The sequence below is a fragment of the Oxyura jamaicensis genome, chromosome 13 (genome assembly GCF_011077185.1).
Source record: "Oxyura jamaicensis isolate SHBP4307 breed ruddy duck chromosome 13, BPBGC_Ojam_1.0, whole genome shotgun sequence".
NCBI lineage: Eukaryota > Metazoa > Chordata > Aves > Anseriformes > Anatidae > Oxyura > Oxyura jamaicensis.
Window position 1 is genome coordinate 8082472 of NC_048905.1, and position 24885 is coordinate 8107356.

At 46.8% G+C, this 24885-nt stretch overlaps 2 protein-coding genes across 16 annotated transcripts in view; one reads left to right on the forward strand and one right to left on the reverse strand.

Moving 5' to 3' along the window:
* PSD2 (pleckstrin and Sec7 domain containing 2) overlaps positions 1-8113 on the forward strand; it is an 84804-nt gene extending 76691 nt beyond the window's left edge. For all 4 annotated transcript variants that reach the window (XM_035338316.1, XM_035338317.1, XM_035338318.1 and 1 more), the window contains 4 exons: positions 946-1103; positions 2731-2875; positions 3911-4054; positions 6355-8113. In XM_035338316.1, coding sequence (XP_035194207.1) covers positions 946-1103; positions 2731-2875; positions 3911-4054; positions 6355-6561 — 654 coding nt within the window. In that variant the 3' untranslated portion in view covers positions 6562-8113. The remainder of the gene's footprint in view (positions 1-945; positions 1104-2730; positions 2876-3910; positions 4055-6354) is intronic.
* A 2326-nt stretch (positions 8114-10439) lies between these two features.
* Positions 10440-24885, reverse strand: part of NRG2 (neuregulin 2) — a 133013-nt gene continuing 118567 nt past the window's right edge. For 11 of the 12 annotated variants that reach the window (XM_035338326.1, XM_035338325.1, XM_035338323.1 and 8 more), the window contains 5 exons: positions 19541-19643; positions 18474-18597; positions 16642-16769; positions 14042-14266; positions 10440-12809 (listed from right to left, as the gene is read on the reverse strand). In XM_035338326.1, coding sequence (XP_035194217.1) covers positions 12152-12809; positions 14042-14266; positions 16642-16769; positions 18474-18597; positions 19541-19643 — 1238 coding nt within the window. In that variant the 3' untranslated portion in view covers positions 10440-12151. Of the gene's footprint in view, positions 12810-14041; positions 14267-16641; positions 16770-18473; positions 18598-19540; positions 19644-24023; positions 24048-24885 lie in introns of all 12 variants that reach the window. The other variant, XM_035338322.1, reaches the window with a different exon arrangement.

Genomic DNA, 24885 nt, shown 5'->3' on the forward strand with positions numbered 1-24885 from the left:
CATCCATCCATCCATCCATCCATCCATCCATCCATCCATCCATCCATCCATCATCTCACCCCCCAGCTGGACCAGCTGTTGAGTTGGTGAGAGGGTAGAGAGGGAGGTTATTGCTCTAAATGGCCATCAGCTCAGTTGCTGGGAAAGCAGATGGTAAACATGGGATTGACTGAACTCCTTTTTATTTTTCCTAAAAAGTGCTGTGCCCAGATTTTTGGAATCCCATGTTTGTATTTTCTATCTGTTTATAATATTTATATATATATGGTTATACTCCCTAGTTTTGTGAAATTATCCTTCAATGAGGAAAGCACAGCAGGAATACAGGAAACACTGCTGCAATTTGCAAGTGTCTGACTAATGAATTACATGAAAGACCATGCCAAAGAGTCACGCATACTAAAGAGGTACCAAGCATGATTCAGGTGGACCATACTCGGTGGCTAGTGTCCAGAAAACCCCACACCTGCACGGAGGTGCATTCGCTCCAGGAATAGTTGTTCCAGGGCTGCCGAAGACAGTCAAAGCCCTTCACCATGTGGAGTGGTGCAGCTGCAGGGTGGGAATTCGTTTGCTGATACCTGCCAACAACCAGAGTCTGCATCTCAGCACGAGCTGTGCACTGTGGGTGAAGCTCTGCAGAAACCTAGCTGTCTTGTGTCATCCCCCAGAAGCCTCAGGCATGTGCCGTGTTAGAAAGAGCTATTGATAATTATGTTTAAAACTTTCATCTCCTTCTTCACATCTTCACAGTGCATTTAATGATGGAAGAAGTTGCCAGATGTTAATTATTATCATTACCAACTCCTAGCATTTACTGTACAAAGCAGTGCTTTTCCTGGTCTCAGTACTCTGTGATTACAGCACAGAGAGAAAGGCAGGCTCATTAAAGTAGCCCGCAAATGTTAGCATAGTCATTATCCAATTAACGTTCCTTCTTCACAGGATGAATATAAACCTGACAAAGACCTCTCTGAAGTGGATCTGAAAAATGCCATCCGTGTGCACCACGCCTTAGCCACAAAAGCCTCTGACTACAGCAAGAAGTCCAATGTGCTCAAACTGAAGACAGCCGACTGGAGAGTCTTTCTCTTCCAAGCCCCGTAAGTACCAGCTCTCCCTGCAGAGCCTGGACCACCAGCCTGACTTCCAGCCACAAACAGAGCCTCTTCTGCCCAGCCAGACCAGCACACACATTAGGGAGAACTCTGGGGGAAAAAGGACTTTTGAGGAGGGATGTGCTAAGCAGGAGAGATTAGGGTGACGTCTGTCAGACTGTGCAAGGAACTTCATCTTGGGGCCACAGTTTCCACTTGCCATGCTTGGCAGCTGTGTGCCAGTCCTGGAGCCTTTCTCATCTGTCACCAAGTAAGGCTGAGCAGGATGAGATGGGAGGTGAAGGTCTGAGGAGAAAGGTGGCTTCTCTTTCTGTTCCCCTCATGCATTAACACCTGAAGCACTGCCGACTCCCACAGACCACCTTTGGCCTAAAGCCTGCTTCCACAGTTGCTCTGGCAAAATCCTGTAGACGTCAGCTAAGGTTGTGCTGCCAAAGGACTAAAGGGAAGCTGGCAAAGCAGAATGGTTCCAAAGCGTGGTTTGACTTGCATGTAGGAGAAGATCTTCGGGCTGAACTAATAAATGTGTTTGCCTGACAGACTATGGAGTTTCCACTGCCCCTCAAAAGCAGGATGGGAACATGTGGATACACTCATGCTTAACTATGCAACTGTTATAAAATTTGTTTAAAGAGTTTAAAAATTACATCCCAGTGCTAACCGCCTTTTGTGGGGTGGCCACATAGAACTGACCTTGCCAAAATTTGTGCAAGCAGCTGAGACTGCAGTAGCCAACCAGCCCAAAACACAGCACTGTGCCACTAAATAATGTTCCATTGTCCTCAGTGTGGGCTGTTTCTCACTGCAAGCTCTCCCCTTACTAACTTCTGTTGTCAGTGTGCAGAAGAAAATCTATATGGTGCTCTGAACTAAGGAGCTGACAGTCTCTCTCATCAGCCTGTGATGGGGAAAGTAGCTAAAGCTCATTAAAGAGCTCACCAGCCAGACCATATCTTCTTCTATCCTTAGTCCATTGCAGAGGAAAATTGCTTTGCTAGAAAGTGTCAAGTGTGATTGAGCCATCTCCTATTTGATGTTTTCTTTGTCACCTGCTGTGTGAAGTGATTTTTTCTTGAAGTTGGGATGGGGTACTAACATCAGGCTAAATCTTGGCGTCTGAATTTCTGCAGTGAAATCCCTCTTGAAGCCTGGTGGGAGCAATGCTCCCACCTGAGCAGTGCTCAGATCTGATTAAGGACCCCGGGCAGAGTTCCGTGAACATCTGAGGAGTTCGTCCTTGTCCATGGAGCCTCTGTTATGTGTCTCCCACTCTCCAAAGTAGGGTGCTCTTGGCACTTGCCACCATGTTACCTCTCATCTTCAGGGATTACCTCAGATCTGCAGGGATTACAACTGGAATTATTAAGGAAGGCAGAATTCCCAGGGCTTCATGTAGGCAGACAACAGGCCTAAAATCACTGGGACAATGTAGAGGAGCCAGTTAGCCAGTGTTTTCCTCCTCATTACCCAGGATGGCACAGAAATGGCTTCAAAGCAAAGTCACCAATAGCCTTCAGGAAAGCAGGTGGCTCCAGGGCTGTCTTGAGCTGGCTGATCCTGGGTTAGGAACATTTAAAGACACCCCTTTCTCTCCTCCCCTCGTCTGTAACAGAAGTAAAGAAGAAATGCTCTCCTGGATCCTGCGAATCAACCTCGTTGCTGCCATTTTCTCTGCCCCGGCCTTTCCAGCTGCAATCTGCTCAATGAAGAAGTTCTGCCGCCCGCTCCTGCCTTCATCCATGACCAAGTTGTGCCAGGTAAAGTGTGAGAGAAGGAGCAATGGAGGGGTGCCCAGTGCTCAGCCAAGCCATCAGCATGCAGCTCACACTGAGCTCACCTGCAGCTCCCCCAGCTCTGCCTAGCACACACATTCAGATGCTCAAGTCTGCACCTGCTCAAGTGCACACTGCATACAGGGCAGGAGCAGGGGAGTAGAGTCGGAGATTTGGACAGACCACAGCAAATTCTGGTGTCTGCACAATGCTTTTATTGCAATGAATATAAAACAACCCTATGTACACACACCCACCTCAATGGGTGTTGATTGTGTCTCGTTTACTGCTATTGTTTTTTGTTTGTTTGTTTTTTTATGACATGGCACCCAGAGGTGACACCTTATTGTTTTTCAGCCTGGAAATCTGCAGAGCCTCAGAGGGGAAGGTTTGCTGGAAGCAGGGAACACAGTGCGCCAAAGCATGGCTGCCTAAGGCTCTGTTAGCAAAGAGCAAGAGGCAGCTGCCATCTGAAGGGCTGCTGGTGTCTGCAGTGTCTAGGGAATGCCAAACATGTCTTAACACCTCCAAACGATGGGGACATTCTGCCACTGGCCCTCAGCAGAAGGGAAGGGAGAGGACAGCCTGAGCCTGAAATGATTAGAATAGAGATACAGCTCTATCTGCTGAGCAGATGTGAGAGCCCACACAGGGAGGGTACTTTATCTCCAGAGAGAGCAGATGCACAAGCTCTTGAGACACAGCTAGTTCTGCCTGGCTATTGAAAGATGCAGAGGTTTCGTGTTCATGATGCTATAAAAGCCCAGGTGCCAGAGAAATCCAATCCTGGCACTTGTGATGCATGAGTTTTGATCTTCCTCAAATACCTGTGTTTCAGCTGCTCCTTATCAGATGAATTTTCAGATGTGCTGCACACCTTTGGCCCCAGCACAGGGTATGCAGCCCATTCCTGTAGCAAGGCTTACGTCCTTACATAGATGAATTCCATGTCAACAGGCTGGCGGTGCACTTGGGTGTTATACTCCAACATTTTAATACCTGACACAATTCTCTCGGCAGGAGGAACAGCTGAGATCTCATGAAAATAAAATGAAGCAGATTGCAGACGAATTAGCAGAGCATAAATCACATCCTGTAGAGAAGAGCCTCAAGTCAAAAGAGGCTGAGGAGTACAGGCTTAAAGAACATTACCTAATTTTTGAGGTAAAGGAACTTTCATCTTTTCTGTGATAAATGATATCTTGGCTGATTGAGGAGAATTGAGAACTGCATTGTGGATGCTGTGAGCCTGGGAGAAGGGAGGGAAGGGAAGGGAAGGGAAGGGAAGGGAAGGGAAGGGAAGAAGAGGGCTTACATGCTAGATGTCTGTTACGTGGCAGTGATAAGCCTCATTGTTTTCCATTGAGTCTACAAAAAAATGACATTTCCTCCCCTCTGTGATTTCTAACACAAGCTGTGGAAAAGTGATGAGAGAAATAAAATCTTCCTTTACTGTTCTGGAACTTGAAATTTCCTCAGGTCCCAAATAAGGGAGGGATTCTGTTCTCAGTGCACATCAGCCTTTTCCAGAAACATTCATAAAAAGCTAAAGGAAACCGTGGGAATATTAATCTTGTTTTGCTGTAACTGTTTCTGTAAATAAAGCCAAAACCAGTATTGCAGGTGCTTGCAGACTTTTTGAGGATGCATGTAGCTAAGTTTAAATGCTCTGCAAAGTCTCAGTAGCATTTAATTGGAGAAATGGGATATTTTGTTCCAGAGAAAGTTGAGCACAAGGTAAAAATACTGCCACAGAGGTGTCACTGGGGAGGGACTGCTGGAGGGTCTATTGCTGCTTTCAGCAGGAGCTTAGATTATTCCCAGTATTAGCCTGGGCTGAGCGTGGCATTTTCTTGCCATCCCTGGAAATGGATGGAAATCTCCCATCTCCCAAAATCCAGGGCTCCACTACCCGCATGGGGAAAGAACATCATGTAATGTCCAGCCTGAATCACCAGAGCCATAGCTTGTGGCTGCTGGTTCCCTTGTGCTTGTGTCAACCTTTCAAATAGCTGCATGCTGCTGCCTCCTGTTTTCCAGACATCTTGTTTTTGATATCTGCAGAGGAGTAGTCTCCATCCAAGCTTTTTCTCTAGGCTCCCTTTTCAGCCTGCAAGAAGCTGGCACTTCCAGAGCATGACTCATCTAATCTATTTTATAAGATATAGTCTAGAAATGCTTGTTTCTCTGTGCTGACAAAGAAGTGAGTATAGGCTTTCTCTGAGATGTTAGAGGAAAGGACTGGGGTTTTACATAAGTCCATAAAAACAGGTCCCACCTAGTCTTGAAACGATGCCAGGCAGAGAAGAGATTGCCTCAATTTTTTTTTGCTGTCCTCTGTGAAGACCAATGGGAGCACTACTTAATGGTAACAGTGAATTACTGGATGAAAACAATGCAAGCAGAAATATTTATATCAACCAAGAGGAACGTTCCATGTGCTAAATGGGGCCATCCTCACAGCGTTGTTCCCAGACAGGCAGGCAAGAGTGTGGGAACTCTGAATGTCTTAAGTCAGGAAGAAGCAGATTGCACTTTGGCCACTATAACCCCATGCAACCCTATAGGCTAGGGGCAAGGTGCCTAGAAGACTGTAAAGAGGAAAGGGACCTGGGAGTGTTGATCGATGCTTGGCTGAACATGAGCTGGCAGTGTGCTCAGTTGGCCTAGAAGGCCAACAGCATCCTGGCCTGTGTTAGAAATAATGTAGCCAGCAGGAGCAGGGAGGTGATCACCCCCCTGTACTCTTCTCTGGTGAGGCCGCACCTTGAGTGCTGTGTTCAGCTTTAGGCCCCTCACTACAAGGACATTGAGGCCCTGGAGTGTTTCCAGAGAGGGCAACAAAACTGGTGAGGGGTCTGGAACACAAGTTTTGTGGGGAGCGGCTGAAGGAGCTGGGGTTGTTTAGTCTGGAGAAGAGGAGGCTCAGGGGCGACCTTATTGCTCTCTACAACTTCCTGAAGGGAGGTTGTGATGAGGAGGGGGTGGGCCTCTTTCCTCGGATAACTAATGGTAAGACTCGAGGGAATGGCCACAAGTTGATTTAGTAGCTTAGTGGGCAGTATTGGTGATAGGAGGATGGTTGGACTAGATGACCTTGTAGGTGCTTTCCAACCTTGTGTTTCTATGATTCTATGATTCTGTTCTATGTTGGTCTTTTGTTGCCTCCAGTACCCACCTTAAACAGAGTGGCAGTCAAGACCTGTAAAAGCAAGAGAGTCTTGCACAACCATCCCCTTTTTCCTCAATCCTTTGAACTGCAAGTTAATAAGTCTTTGAAGGCTTTGGTTAGACCAGACATTGTGTTGTTGTTAAATAGCTCTTTCAGAGTGTGAACAGTGGGATCCTGATAATATAGTATGTGTTTTCCTGCAGTAGCAGATGGCATCGCCTCTGCTTTCCACACATGCCGTGGCCTGTCCCTGTTCCCAGGCTTTTTTTCTCTGTTTCATCTTTCCCTGCAGAAGAGCCGCTACGAGACATATATCAATCTGCTGTGCATGAAAATAAAAGTTGGGACAGATGACCTGGAGAGAATTGAAACCAGTTTCTTTAAGGTGGAAGCTGATGACATTGCTTTGCGGAAGACACATTCAAGCCCTTCCCTGAGCCAAGGGCATGTGTCTGTCACCTGTAAGGTGGAAAAGGACATAATAGAGCAGAACACTTAACAAGGAACGTGTGCATGGGTGAAATGAACTGGTGATGCTTTGCGCTCCTGGACTAGATCAATGAGCACAATTTTACCTAGGAAATTATACAAACAAAACCGTAGACGTGTATGACACGGTGACTGCTCTAGTGAAAGAAGTCAAAGAAGCTTTAGTTGACACTCCTTGGCAATGCTCTGGCATTTCAGCATCATGGACACTCCATCTCTTCTTTTCCCCAACAGCACCAGTGGCTTTCCTTTCCCTTCTACCACAGCCTGCACAATAAAGGGATATGCTCATTCTCCAGGTGCCAGGTTGCTCTCTTCCACCAGCCCTATCTTCTCCTCCTCCTTCCTCCTTCTCTCCCTGGAGTTTCCACTGGTTCACATCCACAGTTCCCAGCAGTGCAAGACACTCAGCCGGGACATCAGTGTCTGCGTCACCACCAGCGCTCTCAGAGAAAGGCACAGAGCAGCGGGGAGCACATCCCTCGTGTGAGAGGAGTGCTGTCTGGCACGTCACAATAGGACAGGTTTCATGAGCTAGTCACCAACTGAGTGAGAGGCGTCTTCAGCACAGTGTGTGGGACTGTCATCTGCCCATGGCAGTAGAGGCCTGAAGTGCCCTCTGTCACCTTATCCTTTTTATATATATATAAATATATATACATATGAATATATATAAATAAATATATATATATAAGGAAAACTTAATATGGGATTTTAACCTCAGTGTGCAAGAGAAGGTAAGCTGCCTGGAGAAGACACTAGGGACCATGGAGGGTCTGAACAGGACATTTTCAATAATGCAGTAACCTGCGTTTCTTTTTTTTTTTTTTTTTTTTTTTCCCTTTTTGTACTTGAATGGAAAGCCCACCTGGCTTTGCTGTGAAACATCGCACTCCTGTTCCTGTTTGTTGAGACAAACTAGCCAAATGGTTGTTTATTTAGCATCCATGGCATCTGCCACTTTGGGTTTGAGGCGCAGTTGGAAATGTGCTTCAGATCCAGCTGAACCTTTGTGTGCAGGAGCAATTCTAACTGCCCATCAGTGTTGTAGTTCCTCCATTTTGCAATTCGTATGCTGTACTCTTTTAAAGAGGGAATTGTGTTTCTGTTCCTTTCTGCTGTCTGTGGTCCAATGATTTATGGTTGTACTAGAAGCGATTCCACTGCATTTCAGTGCCACAACTGTGCTCCTGCACTTTATTTATTTATTTTGCAATTTGGTTTGGTTCTTTATCCCAGATTGCTTTTCTTTCCTTTAGGTGCATTCATAGTAATCAAGTTCCAGTTTTGAAGGATCTTGTAGCTGCTAACTACAGTCATTTATTGTTTATATTTTGCAGCTTTTTTTTAAACAAAGAAGATTTATTTGGACCTTCAAAGTCTGAGAGACTATTGACTACTGTTTTCCATGATGGTTCATACTACTAAAAACCTCCATCCAATTTTGTCACCTCTTCTTTTACCTCTGTTTCTTTGTACAGTTTGATAGCTTATTTGAAATGATGCACTAAGAATCATGTAAAAAAGAATAACAATAAAGCTGAATCTGTTGGTAAAGAGAATTGGTTTGAAGTATGGTTCCACTGTGTGCTGGTTTGGTCCCAGGCTTCACAGCTCTGCATGACCATGTTCACACAGATCTCCATCAGGTCCTGCAAAGAGAAAGCCAGGACCCTCTGGCCAGCACCAGAAAGTCGCAATGCCTTTCCATGAGTAGGGTGCCAGCACACCTATCCTGCTGAAAGCACTTGCCTGCGTAATCTTTGGATGGATGGATGGCTGGTAAGGCAGGTGAGACAGATGGGCTGCTTTATTGACATGTTCAGGTAACATTTCCTTTCATCTGGTACATTTCAGGTCTGTCAGTCCATGTGCAACCTGTAGGTTTATGGGAGGGGGAAGATGTCAACATCTGCACTGGTGGTTGGAGATGTTCTGGGAACTGTTCTGAGGAGCCTTTGCCTTCATTGGGTGTTGTAGCTGTTTCTCTGATGTGCCATGTGCTTTGCAGTGTCAGGTGTTGGTGCAGGCATCCCTTACACTGGGGGCTTTCAGGATACTGTTACTCACATGAAGCATCTGGTTCTGGAGATGCTCACTCACTCAATCACTCAGTGGAAGCCCAGGTGAAAGTCAGGCCCAACTTCTGCTGTCCGAAATCCCAGGTAATACCTTGTGCCTCCTTCTGTCCTTTCTGACTAACCCTTCCTGCAGGCAGTAGAATATTTAAGCTCTAATTTGTCTGAGAATGCCAAAAAGAGCATCTTTTTCCCCCATGTTGAAGGTGCCACTCTGTCATCCTTGGACAGGACTAAGTTGCAGGAAAAAAAGGGGTCTTGCAAAGCCTTCTCTGTGCACCAGGAAAGGGCCTCAGAGTCATGAGGGTCTCCACCCAGTGGATGTGGCAGCCCTTGGCAAGATAGCCAAGGGAGTTAAACCTGCACTTAGTGACAACCAACACAGTTTGTCCTGATACACAAGCACTCAGCTGGGTGCATATGCCTTTGCAGATGTGGTGCCCCCTTACCTACAAGAGGGCACTGAGAATACCCCAAAATGCCTTGTTAAACCAACCTGCCACCTCAGTGTATGACCAGGCAAAAAGTGCTTTTTGTTTGTTTGTTGTTTTGGTTTTGTTTGTTTTTGTTTATTTGTTCTCTCCCTCTTTCCCTGCCTGGAGAAGTACTCAGCTGCTGCTATGAGAGGGCAGCAGCTTAGAGGAATTAAACAACACATCCTTTTCTCCTCCTGTAGGCACCCAAATGCACTTTCTTCCACACCATGCTGGAAGAGAAGAGCTGAGCCAGCCCTTGCCTGGCAGCCTGCGCAGTCCTTGGCCCGGAGGTGGTGTGCACACCAAGGCTGCTGTCCCATGCTGCAGCCATGCAGCCAAGAGCTGAAGTTGTCCCACTGCACCATGCATCCTGTGAGGAGGAGCAGCCGCAGAGACCATGCGACATGGCCGGCAGCTCCCCTAACCCCGACAGGATCAGGGCCGATGCCGCAATGCAGATGTGAGCACTCAGGTGCAGGCAGTGCCCATTTGACAGGCAACGGGACAAAACTGCTGACAGCTTTGTCAGGAGGTTTTGCAGTCCCAAAGCTAGGGTCTGACGTTCCTCTCCTGTTTGCATCGCCCCATTTGTGTCCACAAAGTGATTCCAGCCCCTCTGGGAAGGGTGGCAAAAGCATCATCGTACATGCTGAGCAGAGATGGCATGAGGTGTCAGAGGCTCCCCCCACCTGTGAAAATTGCTCTAAAATATTAATGGCTAAATCCTAGCAATACACATAGCTGGAGATGAGGGCTTTAAAAATAGAGCAGACGGGAAAAAAGGAGATAGATACAAGCTTCCTTCAGAGGCAATTTGAGAGAAAATTGAAGTAGTGTAACTTCCACCAAATACAGAACAAAATTATGGGCAACCAGGGGCACATGAAACAAGAAATCACCACAAGAAATCACGAGGCTGCCATGGCTCAGAGTTAGTGGTGTCTCTAGATGTAGAGTGTCACAAGTCCCTGCAAACAGTGGAGCAGCAAAACATCTCCCTGCCTGGGACCGAGCAGACGGTGATGGTGATGCTCTGGTGTGGAGCAGCTGCCCTGAGCACCCCCCATGGTTCAGCCACACCATTGTGCTGCGCAGCAGCCCAGAGTGCAGCAGTATGAGGCCCCAGAGCCTCTGCAGATGTTGCTGAGGGGACAACGTTATGCCAGCATCAGGTGGACTTCTCCAGGAACAGAGCTCACCAGCTCACAGACACTGGGGAGAGCCAGGCAAGGAAGCAGGGCGGCTCTGGGAACCCATTCTGTGATTCTGTGTATGGTGCTTGTCACGGCCTACCCATTGCCCCCCAAATTGCCTTAGAACAATGCTGCCCACAGTTTGTTATTTCTTATTTTATTTATAATATAAAAAATGTTCAAGTGTTAAACAGTCGAGAGTTCTGACATTCAGACAATCCAGAGCAAACTTTGACAATCATCTTATGACAAATTAGCAGAGTTTTCTATCTGACCCCATCATGGGTGAGGAATAGAGGGTTTAGTTACTTTATTGCTAAAAGTTAAATGAAATACACTGTCAATTGTTGTATTATCTTCTCAGTCACAGCTTCACCATGCATCCAATCTACAGTATCTGAAATGCAAAGGACATGCAGAAGTAAAAATATAAAAAGAAAAAAGTCAGGCTACAATGTAAACAGGTTTGCTGCAGAGAACTGAGGAGAGAGGGGCACTTCCACCAGGATGCTCTGCCGCCTGGAAACGCAGGACTGTCTCTTTGCGCCACGGAGCCAATGGCCAGAGCTGCTCCGGGTTTGGAAACGCGATGTCCGTCATCGATGGCAAGACATTACAGTAACAACTGTCTTTACAATACAGGGCACGGCGGTACAGAGGAATCCGCTCGTTGGGCTGCCCCGTGTGGTGCCCGCTGTGCTTCCCAGCCAACGCGAGGGGCTACGCGCGGGGTCGGAGCACTCGGACACCAGGGCAGCACAGCCAGCGGCTGTCTGGCACGGCGCCTGGGGCAGCTGCAGCCATGCTGCGCCCTCTGGGCGTCCTCGGTGGCAAGCATGGTGCGCAGGACACTGCAGCCCACACAGCACCATGGCAAATGCCACACCATGGCCACTGCATGCTTGGTCAAGGGGACGCCACAGCCAGCATGGCACCAGGTCCGGTACGGCTCTGCCCTGCCAGGACCACTGTGCGGAGCCACCAGCCTGCCAGGGCTGGCTTCAGTGACTGTATTCAACCATATGTAACGGGGTTTTATTTCACCACATTCCTACAAATGTCTTTTTGGACTACAAACCTGTGCCAACCCAATTTCAGACTCACATGTGAAACGGCCAAAGGTTGAGAGCTATATTGTAAGGATTGCTGCTGCATTTCATTTTCTCTTCCTACCTGTGTGGCAAAAGAAACATTATTTCTGCATTTCAGTATGGTGCTGCTCAGTTTCTTTTTCTCCTGATTTAAGCAAAAATACAAGTATTTTATGGGGCAAGACAGATCCCCATTAGACATGATAATGGAAATGCTCCCATTCATGTCCCTGATGTGTGTTAAAATGATAGAACGAGATCATTAATAGCAAGGTACAGGGCAAAGTGGTGAGGCTGTTTTCTTCTGATGGAAGAGTGCCCTTGTGACAGGTTGTCTCCCAAATAAAAATCTGTGATCTTAAAAATGCTACTGAAACAGAATCCTCGGCATGAATCCCAGCACTAGCATACAGCAAAAGGCACCACGATAGTTTTATTTTCTATTTTTAAGTAGTCAAAAATTGGCCCACCTTTTTTTTTTTTTTTTTAACTTTATTGTTTGTTTCCATTTCTCCTTTTTTTTTTATTTTTTAATTTTTTTTCTTGGAAGCTGAAAATCAAGACATTACATATAAATAGAGATTCCCTATAAAAAAGTCATTGCTGTTAGCTATTATAAGACAACTTTGCTAAAATGAAAATAAAACATTTTATTTGTTATATTTTTTCCTCTTTTATATAAAATAAAAATATTTATTTTTGTCTCATTTTTGTTTTGCCTCCCTCCTCCGCCTCCTCCATGCGGGTATGTCTGCGAGGCGCCTAGAGAGGATCGGGGTCTTGTTTGGGCGTTGTGTGTGCCAGGCTGCTGCGCCCACTCTCCCCGTGAGCGCTGTGCCTGCTGTAGGAATGGTAAGTCCGGCTGTCACCTGGCCGGTGGAGCGGAGGCGACTCTGTGTTCATCGTCTCATTGTTCTGAGTGCTTAGGAAGGGGGTGCTCTCAGCCACCAGCTCCTCGTCAGACTCACTGTAAGAGGCGCTGCTCAAGGAGAAGGAGTCCCGGACCGCTCTGGCTCTGTGGGGTACGTGCCCGTTCAGTTTGGACTTTTTCCAACGCTTGTTGCTGCTGGCTGTTTTCTTTGGCTGTTCTAGTGCTGTGACATACTCCTGTGTCGTCTCATACTCGTCGTCCTCCGTGATGCGGAAGGGGCTGGAGGGCAGGCTCCCCATGCTGTCATTTAGGTAGGTCTTCCTTTGGTAGTAGCTGTCGTACCTCTGCGTGTCCTGGAAGGGAAGCTGGTACCGCCGCAGGAGGGGCTGCTGTTCCTCCACGCGGAAGCTGATGGGGGCTGCCGGGGGCAGGGAGACAGCGTGTGCGGAGTTGGGGGAGGTGATCTCAAAGGTGGGCACCTGCGTGGCCATCGAGTAGTGGAAATCGACAGGCGACAGGCGTGCTGGTGTGGTCAGGGCTGACACGTACCTGGAAGAAACAACACCTCTGTTTGGACATGGAGCACCCCAAAACCCACCAGCCGTGGCTGCACTCTGCTGAACACAAGGCACCAATATGGGGGACCCCTGATGTGCCTGGTTCTGGAGCACTGCATCTCCTGGGGAAGGGGGTGGAGGGACCTTACACTGCAGTGCCTGAGGGAGGATATGCTGCCGGCTTTGGTGGGTGCTTGGGCACCAACACACTGTGGTCCCCAAGACCAGCTTTCCTGAGGGAGTTGCTCAGTGTGCACCCTTGCCCCTCCACCGTGTGAGGAGCTCACCACAGAGCCCAGCACTTGGCAGCTGAGATGTGGCCCCCAGGGAGCCTTCATGCCAGCTGAGCTGGATGTGCTTCCCTTGCTGCAAGATAAGCTCAGGACCAGTCCTGCATGATTGTTGGGACTGAACTTTATCTGGGACAGGGCAATTCTCACCCTGCACCACTGCAAATCTTGCAGCACCTCCCAGCAGCCTGTCTGAATGGACTGGGATCAGAAACAGGTGAGCAACTTGCCTTCTTTGGGCAGGTCCCACTGCCCTGAGGGGTCAATGCCCAGAAGAGGTTGGGTGGCCACCTGGATCACCCACAGTGACTCAAGAAGGGCTGCAGCAAGTGTGGAGCTGTGCCTCCGCACCATGAGAAACCAGACACAGGTAGAGGACAACTCTCTGTCACTAGCTGATGATTTCCCATCTCTGCAGTCATCTTCCCCAGAGAACGGGGTCATACAGAGCCCCATCCCAAGGCTGTGCCCACATGCAGCACGTCTGCTCTCCATTCCATCCACAGGTACACCAAGGACTTATCCCAAGTACCTGGGAGCCAGCCCCTGCTTGAGCTGCTGCCCCACAAATCTGCCCTCCTTCTCTGCGGGGAGGTCTGGGGTGTGCTCATCATCCACTGTCTCAGACAGTTTTTCTTCATCAGTTGCTGATTGCAGCCAGATATTTTCAGCTGCTCTCAAACTTGTGCTCCAGACCTGTGTTGCCTCCAGGTGAGCTAGGAACAACTGACAAGGCACAATGTTTGTTGCTGCTACCTGAGTGACCTCTTGGGGACGTGGTTTCCTCTGGTCGGGACCAGAGCTGGAGTTTCTCCTGGACTACCATGGGACTGCTACTCTAGGCCAGGGTGGAAGTGAATGGATTTGCATCTGGCAGAGAGGGGCATGGCTGGCCTCTGCCATGCCCAGGCAGCACGAAGCAGGGGAGTCTGACCTCTCGCTGTGCGGTGAGTCCCGCAGCGAATCCACCGAGTCGCGATACTGCATCATGGGCCGCCGCGAGTCCTCAATGCAGAAGGCAGCCCCGCGGCGGGCCCGCGCCTCCACACATGCAGGGCTGTTGCATTTACTGGTTCCCACCGAAGACAGCATTATCCCAGACTGGGAATCTGAAGTCAGGCTCTCCGTCCGCTCCAGGCTCCAGGTGTGGCTTTCATGTCTGTGGATCAAAGTCCACACGGACAGTGAGCAAGGAACCCCTGCCAACATCTTCCCCAAAATGCCACATGCAGCCAAAGATCACTCTGCTCTGCACTGACATCCCCTTTCTGTCTCTCATGAAAATACATCTGGCCAGGGAGGCCCAGTTTTGATTTGCTTCACTGTTTCTTGGAGGTTTGATTAGAGGACAATGCAGCGCACACTGGGTATTTAACACACCACCTCCTGACAGTGGCAATAGGATGGGACAGCCTCTGCAGGGAGGCCTGGGCAATTCTGCAAAGTGTTTTGGTGCAGAGCAATGCACTGGCTGTGACAAGGCGTCTGCAAAGGATCTTCACTTGTGCCATCTTCACACATTGCCAAGAAACATCCCCTTCACAAATGCTACCAGAGAGGAGTCAGAAGACTCAGAATTACTTCATGACCAACAGAGAAAAGCACTTCTACTAATTTAAAAAAGGTTTTGGCAGCAAAATACATTCAAGGAGCTAGACTAAAGCTACCAGCTACTGGATAGTCCTTGGTCAGCTTGGAATTCCCCCTGCCTTTGGCTTGGTGCAGAGAAGACATCCCACAAGCACGCACCAGGGAAGCATGGGGTCCTGCACACAGCGGGGGTCCACCCACACCGGGCTGACTGCTCTCCACGGCACAAATATGCGATCCATTGGAGCAAGAGCCCTGAGCTCCCAAACTGCACCAGATGGAGCTGTGGTGGCAGAGTATTTTGGGTGGGGGTTTACAGAGGCCTCATTAAGACTTCCAAAGAGCTTGTTAATTATTAATAGCTCCAGGCACATGTTCAGTTGCAACCAAGGCATTGATTTATAACTTCAAACAGCATCCTCATTAGAGGTGCTGATAAAGTAAAATGGAACCATATTATGCTAGCAGTTTGCCTCTGGCATGACTTCAAGAGACACCTGCTTGCTGCACTTGACTCAGGAAAATTATATGGCAGGTAGCCAGGACCAGAGGCTATGCAAGTAGGTATCTCCCCACACCTGTCATATATTAATGCTGCCCTCCAGACACAACTTCTTCAGGAGGTACTCAGAGATGGCCCTGGGATCCAAGGACTTTGAAGTGAGCCTTGAAGGCCAGCAAGGTGCAGCTCTGCATGCACAGGAGTCTCTGTGCACCTTGCTCAAGCCTGCACAAATGTAGCCAGGATTCGGCAGCAGCATAAAAATTCAAAAAATCTGGAAAACACTCCATCTGCTTACTGAGGGGAGGATTTCCCTGGCTAAAAGTAGTCTTTTCCAGCCCAGAAAATCTTTTTTATCTCCCTCTCTACTTACTGGAGGTTGAACCAATGGAGTCTGGGGAGGAATTTTCCTGAAAACCTGTGTATGATATCTGAAGTTGATCTGCTGCATTGTACACTGGGTGCTCCTCCCTAATGAATGCCTGAACCCTGAAGAAATCTGCCAGAATGCATCTTCAAGCTTTACCTGAAAGGATTCACTGCTCTTGGACAAATGGATACAGACACACCAATCTAATGAATAAGCCAGGATATCTTTTGCTTATAAAGTCAATGCATGTGACCTATCTGTCATTGACAGAAGGTAAATATGCATCCCCTGCACCCTACAGTTACTTTTCAAAGGCATGCATTCTCAAAGGGAAACACTGTCACTTACTGGAAGAATACAATGAGCTTTCATCATATCAGATGGAAGACCTGAATGCCCAAACTCAGAACAGTGCAGGACTTTCTCTAGAGCATTCAAATGACTTTTCTGGACACCATAATAATGGAGAAGCTCCATCTGCAATATAAATGCTCTTAAGACCAGTGAGAAATTCAACCTCTGAGCCATGCCCCTTGATGGCTCTTTTGAAATGTGAAAAATTACGTTCTTCTGATGAAAAACTTGATTCCCCAAATCTGACCCTAACTTTGCAGACTAGGCAAAATACTTTGTGATGTTTGTCATAGCTTACCTTACAGAAGGCAAATATATCAAGCATGAAATAACCATTGGATGCTTAATGAATTAATGCTGGTGTGCTCTGTGGTTGCAAGAACAACTTGGAAAAGCTTCCCTAGGTGCATGCTCCAGTTTGAGTCTGTGCAAGGCATGAAAACACAACTTCATATCCTCCTGATTTCCACCTCTGTCAGTGCAGTAGGTTCCTGTTGGGTCCTTGCAGCAGCTGACCTGCAGCATCACACCTTTCCACACCTCTCACTAACCAGCTGTGCTAGCAAAGATCTGCAAGTGTTGGCAATGGCCTGTATGACACTGGAACGCCAAACATCAACTTAGAAAGAGAGATGAAGGGAGAATCTTTTACTGGCTTTGTATCTTACAGAATCCTAAGGCAAACAGTAAGATTTCAGGGGTAAATGTTATACATCACCTCTGGCTGGACGTTGGAGTGGCTGTGGAGCAGTGATGTGATGGGGAGCAGGAGTGACTTCCCGAAAAAGTTGTCTCTGTTTCCCTACGGATCACGTGTTCGGTGGCAGAAACATTCTTAGAAATATACTGTAAAATACAAAGAATCACACAGATCAGCCAATAGCTTGTCAGCACTGCCGCAGCCAAATTCTGCTGGCTGCATTATTTCTGGTGAAACCACATGAGGATTGAGTGAGTACCGCAGCTCCATACCCCACAGAAGGAGGCTGGAAAGTGCCATGCAGTGGCCCCTCTCTGCCTCTGCATTTTGAATGCTGGAAAAGAGCCCTGGCACAGGGCTACAGAGGAGTATGAAGATCCACGGGGTTCCCCAGGCAGCTGTGGCAGCACTTTATATCTGATGCTACTGAGCAGAAATCCATCTCTTCTTGCAGGAGATTATGCATCAGACAGAGTACCAAAAACAAGGCAACCATATGAGATCTGTCAGAAGCATAAGCCTATTGAAACACTAGGTGTAATCCTAATATTTATACTGAAACATTCCTTCATCTAAAAGTAAGCGGGGTCAGCCGTGCTTTTCACAGGGAGGCAAAGCTCTCTGGGGGAGTCAGCATTTCAGGTTCAGATGGCTGATTCTTTAAAATTTTCTTTACCTCCTTTTTCAGTGCTGGCTTTACACCTAGTTAAATTTTAGCATCCCAAAGGTAACCCAGTAGAGCTTGTAAATGACTCAGAATACTCATTGTACAAGGGCATGTAGTGACAGGACAACGCTTAATGGTTTTAAACTGAAAGCGCATAGATTCAGATTAGAATAAGGAAGAAATTCTTCACTATGACGGTGGTGAAGCACTGGTACAGGTTGCCCAGAGAGGCTGTGGATGCCCCATCCCTGGAAGTGTTCAAGACTAGGCTGGATGGGGCTTTGAGCAACCTAATCTAGTGGGAGGTGTCCCTTCCCATGGCAGGGGGGTGGAACTAGGTGATCTTTAAGGTCCCTTCCAACCCAAACCATTCTGTGATTCTATGATTTCCATCACGGATCAGTGCACATGAACCTTTGCACACAGGGAAGGTTAAGGGAAGGCAAAAGGAAATTTCCAAAGCAAATGAGAGAAACTGCAAATCCTCTGGCCCAGGGGAGTACTTTTTTTTTGGATCTGCCTCCCCTCTCCCTTTTTCTTATCCCTTTCAATGGCTTAGTTTGGCAAGGCACTTAAGCATGTTGACAGTGAGAACACACAGCTCAACGGGATTCTCCTGTGACTGATGTTAGAAGAGTGGCTGAGCTGCTTTTCTGGATCTGGCCCTAAATTCTTAGGTGGTTTTCACTAAAGTGACACACTGGCACCCCACCAGGTTGTGTCACCTTGCACAGGAAGCAACTAGTATGGGCAGGTAGACACATGTGGTGCTGACCAGATCCCCATGATGTGCAACACAGTCACTGCGGTTGCTCCAGCCCCCACTGTGCTGTTCCCATTTGTCATGCTGCAAAACAAGGCTCACTAGGACAGCTTAATAAACGGGAAACATCAGAAACATCTCACAGAGAGGAAAACAGGATCACACTTGATTCATCAAAACAAGCCTGCCGTGAGTGCCCTAATCTCGTCTTTGGTGCTTCAAAGGAAATTCACATTTCCCTCCAGATTTTGTTTTTGGAAATGTTTCTGTGCAGAACCTCATCTTCTCATTCAATTTTCTTAGTATTTTTCTCCTCATGCACAGGCACACAGGTGTGTAAGCACACAAATCCACATCAAACCCCTGACAGAAAACATGCCCACTCAGTAACACACAGGGAGAATGAGACAAAGGTCTTACATCAGCCATTTGGATTTCCTCAGGATCCAAACGTGGATGGCTTGGCCCATTCGCGAGGCTCCTGTTCTGATGGGCAGGGCACATATTCTGTCGTAAATGATTATGCATCTGTTTTCTTTGTTTCCTTTAAAAAGGAAAGGAAAAAATCTATTAGGAGGGTTTATCTCATGGGGTCCTCTGCCTCCAGGTTTTTCTGGAGGAAGCAGATGATAAAGGAGGCAACAACCAGGTACTGATTCACCTCTTGGACACACTTGATATTTCAGTGGTATTTGTGAAAGCTGCAAATATTCAGCATTAGTCACCTTGGCTGCTTTTCCAAAGAAATGTGAATGTTTGCCACTATGGCTGCTTCAGGAAGCAGGGTCCAGAGTCTCCTTGTTGCAAAACAAGGCCCAGCACAATGCAATGGAGGCAGAGGAAGCATGGGACTGGGAGCAGAAGAGAAAAGTGGGGAGAAGGGAAAGGGGAAGCCAGTCCTGGCTTGGCCTTGGTGGCAAGGCACTTGACCTGTCCTGCATTAAGCACAATGTGGGACAGCCTCCCCATGTCTCTGGGAGGACATTCACTTCACAAGCCTCCCTGCCTTCTGGGGGAATAGAAAGGCAACCCAAACCCACTCAAGGTGCAGGTGAGGACACAGGTGCTGTCCAGGCAGGGAAGGCTGACCATAAAAGAGGTTCCCAAGTCTCTTGCTCAATCATTATTGCTTTAAAAGTTTCTGAAATGTAAACAACTGAGACCACAGCTCCTGGGCCACAGCCCAGCATTCTTCAGCCGTCAGGTGATAAGCTGTTGGCTCAGGGAACAACTTCTCCCAGTCACATGCCATCACCTGGCTTCACAATGTGATGCTGAATCAGGGGACAAGGAAGAGCTCCCAGGAAAACTTCCTGCTCAGGCACAGAATGATAGATGGCTTTATTGGCATTCTTCAGGAGACCTCGCTGGGAATACCACAGCACAGCACCTCTTTAAAAATAGCATTTGGGTGAACAGCATGAAAGCGTGAAGCACAAACTCAGTAACCTCTCACCACTTTTTGTCTGTTAACCACACATACTCACTTGGTTTTACAGTAAGCTACCACACAGACGATGCCCACAACAAGCAAGGCAACACAGATTCCCGTGATGGTTAAAACTCTCTTCTGATAGAGCTCTTCTGCTTCTGCAAATTGAGAGAAAGAATCCAGTTATAAACAGGCTCCAGCACCACGGATGCATCTGGCTGCACAGGAACCAGCACTGCGTGAGGGCAAAATGGAGAGCAGGGCTCAGTCAGACCTCCTACCAATCCACTGCCCATCTCTGACAGCTGCCCAAAGCTGAGACAGGCTGGCCAATCTTACTCACCCCTCAAGAGATCTTCAGTCCTTTTGTCTCTCTGTACCTTCGCCCTCTCTTGCTCAGTAGCTCACCCCTTCTGCACTCAAGCACGCTTCTTGCTTTCTCTTCTTTTCCCGCAGAATAACTTGGTGACTAATCTCAAAAAGCCCCATGAGTCTACTTTCCCTTCCATGAGATCCCCCCTTCTTGGCAACTTAGTAGTCTAACAAGGAAGACCCCAAGCATCCCCCACTCACCACGTACACACATAGCCCTGTGATGTTCTCATCACAGGCCCTCTGCTCTGATGGACTCAGAATGCCTTTTCCTTGCAGCGGCTGCATGCCCTGGAGCTCAGCAATGCATTAGAAACCACCAAGCAACAGGCCCCAAAGCATGTAGGTGCTGGAAGGGACATCCTAAAACACTCAAAAAGCAGAATGAAGATGGAAAAGTGATAGCGCATTAGACAAAGGAAAGGGTGTGGGGTAATTAAAATACAGTAACCAATTACAGTTATGGCTTTTTAATGAGACCCTAGGAAGTGATTAATTCCATTGCACCAGGTAACTCAGATGCACACACAAAATTCAAGCAGCATGCTGCTGCTTCTCCCAGGTATTACCATTTGTCATGGACTGCCATTCAAACCAGAAACATCAGTCACTTGCATCAAAACCCAGACCATGCTGGAAGTCAGGTAGTTCATTCAAATAAGTCAAAGCTCCAAGAAAACAGTTGGATGTCGCCTGCAGTCTTACTGAACTACACCTAGGCAGCAATTGTATATCTCACTCCCCTCTTCCTCTGTGGCTATGCCAGGGCAAATGCTCTTCTCAGCATCATCCACCTATCTCCACTGAGGCCATTTGGTTCTCCATCTGAATGACTGAGAGAAGGATTCGGTCCACAGCTGCCATGAGACTTGTATTTCAGCATCTATGACCAATGTGCTTGTAATCCCATACTGTGAGTTAATTGTAAAGCCATTGGGGTTTGTGTCTTTTTTAATATTCACTGAAATATTTTTTAATATAGATCAGGCAATAAACCTCATGCCATGGTTGCTATGCTCGGTGTGTTTCACCAGGCTACACTAAATACTTTTAATGAACTATAAGATATTCCCAGTGCTACCAAACCAATGAAATACATGAGCAGAAGAGAAATGTGCCTGATTTTAGGTACCAGCGTTGACCCACAGCACTAGACTCCAACAAAAAGAAACAAGGTGGAAGTAACAAAACATTCTAGATAACTGAATATTTAGACTAATCTCAGCTTGCGTTTTTAGAAAGGAAAATGATTTTTGGAAGAAAAAAGTGCTGGGAGAAGTGTTTCTCTGTCTCGCTCCTAACTTGTGAATGAAGAATTGCTAAACCAGAGGCTGTGAATAAACATCCTGACATGAAGATGCAAAACATCATCAGTAGTGCTCACTTCATTCCTCTGTTGCAAAGCTGCAGTTTGAAGAAGTAAATTTCCATCCCTCTTGTTTGTGCCCTGCCCTTTGGCTTCAAGGGGCTCTCAGAGCACTCACTGGTGGAATGGCTGAAAAAGCAAAGTCCCACCAAGCACAAGAGAGGCAGGCAGCTGAGATTCTCCCAGACTCCAGTTCCATAGCCACTGCAAGCCGGGAACATCAGGTCAGGTGTCTCGCTTTGACTGATAGTTATTGAGCTGTATCAGTTTTACCAGCCAGCGGCACCTCTTCAGAGCCTGCATGTCCTGGGACTTGCTCATGCAGGGGAGCTTGGGTGTTGGCTGACCTGGTACTCCTTGCTTTTTACTACAAGGAGCCAGGTGGAGCTGGCTAGGGGAAGGAACTCACTGTGGGGTGAAACATTTGCTTCAGCTATGTATTTCCCCTGCACAGAAGCCCTATTCCAGGCATCAGCAACCATGGCAGACATGTTTTCTTGCTCTTGTACAGCTTTGGGATCTGGATTCCAGCTCTACAGCTATTTCCTTCCATCAGGAAATTCAGAGATTTTATCAGAATCAGCTAGGATCATGTCGTGGTTAGAGGCAGCTCTGGGCAAGAATTTTGCTGCTACCCAGATGTATCTCTTCATGATTTACCCAAAAAAAGGGTGGGAAGGAGGCCTTTTTTCACCATAGACCCATCCATGAAGCCAATTGTTTTCAAGGATTCTTCATAAGCTATGATTTTTGCTACGAAGACAGTTTTTGTGGTGTTTGGTTGGTTGGTTGGTTGGTTTTTGTTTGTTTGAGTTATGAATTTCCTTTGAATCATGGAAGGGAGAGGGAGAAAGAGAGCAAAGCCATCAAAATTATGAAGTTTTTTTTTTTTACCCCATTAGCTACATGACAAAATTTTTCACCCAAGGCTCGAATCCCAGCCTCTGTTTAGGTAATCATGATAAGTATGGAACCCTGTCTCTGAACTTCCACCTGAATTACAGGGGGAATGGTTCAGTTCATCAGAAATGCAGAATCACGTGCTCAGTCTTGCTGCTGACAGCTCTGCTATGAGAAACACTGGAGTCAGAGGCTGTGCATAAGTCACTACTGTAAAACTAAAAATTAAACAACCTGCTTATCGTAATTTATCTTGGCTCCTAACACCTTATTAAAGTTGATGCTTGGTAACAGAGTATCTTCATGTTGCATTAAATCATCTTGCCAGAAACAGAAAGAAAACAGGAGGAAGCACTCTACAATTCTGTGTTTGAGAAGTTAAGATCCTGGAGCAGGACTTGTCCATTTGTGTCTGTACGCTCTACAAACACCATGTCTTCATCAGTAGCATTGTCACTCTACAGCAGCAAACACTGTGAACAAACCATGTTGTGCCACATAATGCTGACAGAATCACAGTCCAGCCACGGGTGTCACAGCAACACATGAAAGTGAAAGACGAATGACAGAGAAGAGACGACTGCAGACTGGGAACAGGATGTGTGGCGGTTCTGTGATGACATTGAGAATGGATGAGGAAAAGGACAAAAGTCAACAAAAAAGGGATGTCAAAAATCCTTAATTTTAAAGTTTATTTAAGTGTATTAGTATTAGCAGCACCGCTTTCTCTGAAACATTTGACCATGAAATGCATTCATTTTCAACAGCAGGAACAAGCTGCTGGGGATACATACCAAACCCAGAGGGTAAGGCATGCAAAAACCAGCAGAGACAAATTTCTCCAGATTCAGTTATTGCATGTCCCTCCACCTCAGGGACCCAAGAAGAGAATTTAACATCCAGAAGTGAAAGGCTGGTGTCCCCCATACATGTTTCAAATTGAATTGAAGTATCTTCACGTGAAGATCTGCTCTGGATGGCATTGCTGGGCCAATGTTTTTAAGTTAAGCAATAAAGACAAATCTCTCTGTTCTCACCTGACCAACCCCTCCTGCACTCAGCCTGTGCACTCGAGGGAAACCTAGCCCCAGGGATTTGATTTCTCAGGTGCTTACTCTATAGATATCTGATACATTTCTGAAACAGACTAAGGAGAAAGGAGGAAAAACATAAGCAACTGGGCAGGAGCAGGCAGTTGCCCAAAGGGGATATTTTTAAGAGCTTGTAAGTTACTGCAGTGTTTTTGCACACTTCAGCTTGCCACCATGAAGCTCAGCACTACACCCTCTCCTCTCATGGGAGACTGCTGATTTCCCAGGCTCATTGTCTTTAAAATAACTCAGCTCATGTCACCTTCCAAGGGACATTTTCCTCCCAGTCAAGCACAGAAAGAAGCAGACAGCCTTTGGGAGCAGGAATAGCAAAACCATCCTGATGCTTTCTAAGATCCAGTGGACAACAGCACATTGAGAATGACAATGTTATAAAAGTCTTTATCTTCCTGAAACTTGCCTTCCCATTCCTGGAACACCTGTTCATTCCCAAGCAGTGCCTGCTGGCAACCTTTAGGATTGTCACAAACTCCTGCCTTTTGGTTAAATATACAAAAGCATGTAGAATGAGGAGACATATGGCAATTGTAACATCCCAGTCACGCCACACACACCAGGCTGCTGCTTGAAACAAAGAAAAAAGTGCTGCTAAAAATACACCTGCATTTTTATAGTTTTACATTTAGACTTTGTGCTTTACTTTGTTTTGTTTTTTAATCCAAACATCTATCTTGGCGCCAGGGAAAAGAACAGAACAGCTGATTTTTTAATCATCCCATTAAAGCCATAAATATAATATGGGCAGCTCTTAATGGCTTCTGATTAATAAATGAATGGTTGTTCCATACCCTTTAATTCAAATCCAAGATGCTCTGCCAATGCAGAAAGAAGACAAGGAAGAGAAAGAGAAAAAGAAAAACAGGTCTGTCAGAGATCTCTAATATACATACACACACACTGTGCAGTTACAGCAGGTTAGTTTTTCTGTAGGCTCAGCAGCGGTTACACAGAACACAGTGTATGCTTCAGAGCATTTTAAATTCCCACCAGAGCTTATATCTTATGTAAAGAAAGACCCAAACAAATTGCAGTGGAAGTTAATTATGAATTCTTTTAGTTAATTATGAATTCTTTTGAGATGAGCCATGTTTGTTAGTACCCGATATGGAATTTACAGGTTAGGCAGAAAAAAAAATAAAAAATAGGTACACTTGTTCTGAAACAACTCCTGACTCCAGACAGGCCAAAACACATAGCGACTGCATGAACCTGGTAAAACCATTCATTTGCTTTCTACAGGCAGAATGTTCCCCGCACGGCTTCACGTGCCCCTCTGCCTGGGGGCTTGTGCACCAAAGAAGCCTGTGTGGCAGACAGATGTGTAGGCACTTGCACAGGGCCCTCAGGCCTGCAAGCCCAATTCTTCTGTCCATGACCTCAAGTCTGGTCTCGGATGCACAATGTCATCTGGCAGCATTGCCTGTAAAATCTCCTGGTATCACGTAAATTGTGAGTACTGTTTGCAGTACAGATTTGCAGTTGTACCACTGATACTGCAAGTGATTAGTTGCCTGGGCAAAGGTAATGAATCCCTTGCAGATCTAAAAGTGCAAATTGCACTGGAAGTTTCCCTCAAGTCTGTGATCTTCCAAATTTCACTTTTGCGGTGGTTCTGCATGTTTAGAAACAGCAAGCATGCCAAAAAAAAAA